General features: G+C 42.2%; 1 protein-coding gene across 2 annotated transcripts in view; it reads right to left on the bottom strand.

The window, feature by feature from the left end:
- Window positions 1-1,927: 1,927 nt before the first annotated feature.
- Window positions 1,928-5,631, bottom strand: part of RMND1 (required for meiotic nuclear division 1 homolog) — a 37,591-nt gene continuing 33,887 nt past the window's right edge. For both annotated transcript variants that reach the window (XM_012810115.2, XM_023517942.1), the window contains 2 exons: window positions 2,576-2,692; window positions 1,928-2,134 (listed from right to left, as the gene is read on the bottom strand). In XM_012810115.2, coding sequence (XP_012665569.1) covers window positions 2,102-2,134; window positions 2,576-2,692 — 150 coding nt within the window. In that variant the 3' untranslated portion in view covers window positions 1,928-2,101. The remainder of the gene's footprint in view (window positions 2,135-2,575; window positions 2,693-5,631) is intronic.

The raw sequence follows: 5,631 nt of genomic DNA, 5'->3' as shown, positions 1-5,631 counted from the left end.
GAGCCAGCATATGAGACCTTGTCCCTAAAAAAAAAATAGCCAGGCATTGTGGTGGGTGCTTCTCCCAGCTATTTGGAAGGTTGAGGCAAGAAAATTGCTTAAGTGCAAGAGTTTGAGGTTGCTGTGAGCTATGACACTATGGCCAGTGCACTCTAGCCCAAGCAGTGGAGCAAGAAAGACCAGGTATCAAAAAAAAAAAAATACTTTGCCAAGTGCAGTAGCTCTTGCTTTGTAATCCCAGCACTTAGGAGGCCGATGCAGGTGGATGGCCTGAGCTCAGGAGTCCAAAACCAGCCTGAGCAAGATCCCATCTCTTAAAATAAATAAACTCCCTTGAGCTCACTGAAGTGGTCTTCCTGCCTTGGCCTCACCGAGTGCTAGGGTTATAGCATTGAACTGTCAGCTGTGATACCCAAACTAGAAAGCAGTTTTGTTTTGTGAGACAGTCTCACCTTGTCACCTTTGGTAGAATGCTGTGGCGTCACAGCAACTTCAAACTTGGGCTTTAGTGATTGTCTTGCCTCAGCCTCCCAAGTAGCTGGGACTACAGGGGCCCACCACAGTACCTGTTGTTGTCATTTAGCAGTCCCAGCCTGGGTTTGAACCTGCTAGAAAGCAGTTCTTGAACTATGCATGTCTACGTGCTACTTGGAGAGTTTTGGGGTGCAGGTACAACAGATGGAAGAGTGCTACTCAAGAACTTTCAGGCTGGGCCTGGTGGCTCACGCCTATAATCCAAACGTGGGAGGCTGAAGTGGGTGGATTGCCTGAGTTCACAGTTTACAATCAGCCTGAAAGACCTGAGCTGGAGCGAAACCTTGTCTTGAACAAATAGCTGGGTGTTGTGGTGGGCTTCTGTTGTCCCAACTCCTTGGGATGCTGAGGCAAGAGAATCACTTGAGCCCAAGAGTTTGAGGTTGGTGTGAGCTATGGTGACAGAGACTGTCTGAAAAAGCAGTGTGCTGGAAAAGACAGTATGTTCACCTTAGCACTATTAGCAAGCAAGTAAATATCCATCAGTAAGGGAGGGTATGGATGAATGAGCTTTTCTTGGTGGGATACCGTGTAGCAGTATTTTGCAACAAACTAGAAGTGTGTTCCTGGTATATATATGAGGACCTGGTATATATATGAGACCATTCAAATTCACTCTAATAGGACTCTGGTGGGGTAAGAGGGGTGATGCATAAAAATTAGGTAGTGAAGATAAAGGTTTGCTTAAGATGGTAAATATAAAGATGTTAAATTCATGCTTGGTACTTAAATGTGCAGAACAAAGTCTCCATGAGAAGAGTATTTAAATGTGCAGAACAAAGTCTCCATGAGAAGAGTATTTTGATTAACATGGTGGTAAACAAAGTATTGATTAATAAAAGGTAAAATACCAGTGAAATCATACTCAAATTGATGCTATCTAAAATAGGTACATAAAATTCATTTCTGTCATTAAAAGCCTGTCTTGTTATTGTATACATCAAGTTCTCGTGTGGTTTTTTTAGCTGGGGCTGTAATTGGGATTCCCCTGGGATAGGTCAAGTTACAATATTTAAAGTCTAAGCCTTTTGGCTTTACGAAATTATCTTTGCCTAGATTTCCTAGACCTTGAGGTTATATAATGTTACTTAAACTGAAATATTTTCCTTTTTAAATGCCATTGCTAACACTAGATTCTTTATGGTTTTTTTTTTTTAAAGAGACAGAGTCTCACTTTATGGCCCTCAGTAGAGTACTATGGCATCACAGCGTACAGCAACCTCCAGCTCCTGGGTTTAGGTGATTCTCTTGCCTCAGCCTCCTGAGTAGCTGGGACAACAGACACCTGCCATAATGCCCAGCTGTGTTTTGTTGCAGTTTGGCCAGGACTGGGTTAGAACCCACCACTCTTCGGTATATGGGGTTAGCGACCTACCCACTGAGCCACAGGCACTCCCTCTTTATCATTTTTATTCAAGCAACAGTATACTTGGAGTTGAAAAAGACTGTAATAGTTTCTTGATTCAAAAAAATTAAATACCTATTAAGAGGTCACCCAATAGTGAATGTGTATTTCTGATTGCAGAACTCGAACATCTCTTGCAATGACGCTTTGTTTATCACTTGATCAGAAAAATACTCGTCCCAGCTCAAACATTACCTTAGGATGATAAAAAGTGAGAATTACTAATTTCATAGCAAACATTATTTGGTACAAAAGAAAATGACTTTTCCAAGATTATGATTAATGAAAATGCTTCTGAAGTAGCAATAATACTCAAATATTTGGCATTTTTTCACATGGCAAGCTGCAAAGCTGAGGCATAGGTGCTTTATGTTGGCTGTGTGTTACCAACTTAGAGCTAGAACTTTGCCCAAATGCTGCATTTAGAAATGTGGACCCTTTTCAAAAATTACATTTAATTTATTTGCAAAATAAAGTCATTTGAAACTTATACCTTACTTCCAAATAGACTCAGTAATGAATACAAAGGTTTCTTTCCTACTGTAATATTCTGTCTCAAATTATCTTTATTCTTACCTTATCCCTTACGTTTATTAAAAAAAGTTAAGTGACTGCACTTGGCATTTTTCCACTTACCTCGATAGTGATGAGAATGACAATCATCCACTCCAAGCGGAGTGCCCTCTTCTCATTCAGATGATTCCGCATTAGATCTGTTAGTTCCATGCAGTGCTGAAGTTTTTCATTCATGACCTGTATAAGGAAAATCTTGGTATCATGTATTTGAACAATTCAAATTTATGTAATTAATGTCACATCACAATTCTGTAGGTATACATTGAAAAACTGTTCCTTCAATTCTTGCTTCCCAGTCCTCTGCTTGAAGGTAGCCAGTCAGTATGTGAATCCATCTAGAAACATTTTATAATGCACAGATTTGACTGCAAGAAATACTTTGAATACTGAAGCTCTGCTATTTGTAAGATTTTGATGAAGGTCTAAAAGTTTTTGAGTCCTGGTTTTTGGTACCTGTCCTTGTGTTTTTAGCAGTTAAAAACAAACTTGAAACATGCCTTTTTCTCAGCAAGGCCTGAAGATAACAAAAAACATGACTACATTATAAAAATCCTCAAACTTAGTATTTGACCTGCTGCACACTTACCACTAGATGGCATTGCTTTTCATTGAACTGCAAAGGCTCTGTCTTATGCCTCCAAACAAATTGGCTGTGGGTTCAAAGAAGACAGAATCTTTGAACTTAAAATTCAGATGTTGACTACTGGCAAATTATATACCTTTTCAGTATCATTGCACGTCTTTTGCCTTTGGGAATTAGTCTGCAAGCAAATTTTTAAAATAGTTTCTGAGTATGCCGAAGGTGTAATGTATGGAGACCATCACAGATACACGTTCAAGGGTTGATGGAGTGAGCGTTAGTGCACCATGTCGTGGTTTTGCACGGAACATCAAACTGCCACTAGTGAAAGAGAACGAACTGCATCGCTAACACTTGGACCTACTTCCAGATTTAGTGGTTTCTAATTCAGAATGTGGCTGTTTTCTCCTTTATTTTCTTATCCTCTTGCCTTTTCTTTCTATTTCTGTTGGCTGCTTGATGCTGTTCTATAGCATGTTCATCCTTAAGCTTCTCTTTAACTCAGCTTTCTTTACTTTCAGCTTTGACTAGTGAATACACAATTTTCTTCCACGCCTCAACACCCAATTTATTCCTTAACTCTTCAGAATTTGTATGTATTACAACTCTCCTGAAACTTCTCCAAGTCTCCTAATTAAATCTTAATTCTAAACTTCGACTAAACTCAAGCATTTGACAATGTATTAATGTGCAAGCAAGAGGACTACTACTGCATGAGTCCTGTTCCCTTCAGCCGTAGAGGCATGCGCCTTCTGTGCACACAGATGGGGGGAGCAGGAGAAAAATGGGGGAGGCTTCACAGGTGGGCAACACGAATTAGGCTTTAAGTAGGCAGGTGCTGGGGTGGAGGACAGCATTTCCAGCAGAGGAGCTGACAGACTAACATAGCTAGGCTGTGGACAATAAGACAAAAGTGTTTGGAAGTGAGGTTAAGGTGGTAAATCAGTATCAAACTGGGGGGTATATAATCCCCACCCTAAAGATACATCTTTTTTTTTATTTTTTAGAGACAGAATATTATTTTGTCACCCTCGGTAGAGTGCTGTGACATCACAGCTCACAGCAACCTCCAGCCCCTTGGCTTAGGCGATTCTGTTGTTGCCTTAGCCTCCCGAGTAGCTGGGACTACAGGTGCTGCCACAACACCCAGCTACATTTTTATTTTTTCTGAGATTGTATCAAGCTGTAGCCCTTGGGAGAGTGCCATGATGTCACAGCTCAGAACAACATCCAACTTTGGGGCTTAAGCGGTTCTCTTGCCTCAGCCTCCCAAGTAGCTGGGAGTACAGGCACCCACCACAATGCCTGGCTATTTTTTCATTATAGTTGTTTGGCGGACCCGGGCTGGATTAGAACTTGCCAGCTCTGGTGTATGTGGCTAGTGCTCTAGCCACTTGAGCTATAGGCACCGAGCCTGCGAGCCTGCATAAAGCCTTCAGTACTTGTTGTTTACATCCTCTGGCTCTTGAGCTTGTGTGCACAGTCTACAACCATGAAGGCCAGTGCTTTGACAATACAGTATGTCTGACCAGACAACTGGATTATCAAAGCTGGGTCTAAATAGACACTGGGTATCTAGAATTGTTTATGGGCACGGTGACTCACGCCTGTAATCCTAGCACTCTGAGAGGCTGAGGTAGGTGGATCACCTGAGCTCAGGAGTTTGAGACCAGCCTGAGTAAGAGTGAGCCCCTATCTCTACTAAAAATAGAAAAAAACTAGCTGGGCATTATGGCAGGTGCTTGTAGTCCCAGCTACTCAGGAGGCTGAGGCAAGAGGATAGCTTGAGCCTAAGAGTTTTGACATTGTTGTGAGCTATGCAGTGTACTGAAATTTGATTTTTAAAGGTTCTCTCCTTAATCTTTCTTTGTCAGCTAAAAGCAACACAGCTGACCTCTAGCAATGATACCTACTGTCCTATGTTGGAAGACATCCACACAGGAATAGGTGATGCCAAGATCAGGGACGACTGCAGACAATTTCAAGGTGGTTTTGCAAGAGGCACTGTCTGGTTTGAAGAAAAAAATGTAGATACCAGGGATGGTGCCTGTGGCTCAGTGGGTAGGGCACCGGCCCCATATGCCAAGGGTGGGGGGTTCGAACCCGGCCCCAGCCAAACTTCAACAAAAAAATAGCCAGGCGTTGTGGCAGGTGTACCAGCTACTCAGGAGGCTGAGGCAACAGTATCGCCTAAGCCCAGGACTTGCAGGTTGCTGTGAGCTGTGTGATGCCACGGCACTCAACAGAGGGTGATAAAGTAAGATTCTGTCTCTACTAAAAAAAATAAAATGTAGATACCAGAGGTGCAACAGCATTCAGTAAGCCATAGTGGGTTTCTGAAATTGTAAGTCATTTATTTCTGATGAGACGTAAGGCGAAAGGGGGAAGTGGTAGGAAGATTGAAAAGGGTATAAAATGGCTTGGTGCCTGTGGCTCAAGTGGCTAAGGCGCCAGCCACATACACCTAAGGTGGCGGGTTCGAATCCAGCCCAGGCCCGCCAAAACAACAATGATAGCTGCAACCAAAAAATAGCTG

This window comes from Otolemur garnettii, unplaced genomic scaffold (genome assembly GCF_000181295.1).
Source record: "Otolemur garnettii isolate 467f Iridium unplaced genomic scaffold, OtoGar3 scaffold00126, whole genome shotgun sequence".
In the NCBI taxonomy this organism is placed as follows: Eukaryota; Metazoa; Chordata; class Mammalia; order Primates; family Galagidae; genus Otolemur; species Otolemur garnettii.
The sequence above is the reverse complement of the archived record's forward strand: the minus strand, read 5'-3'. Positions and strand labels throughout refer to the sequence as shown.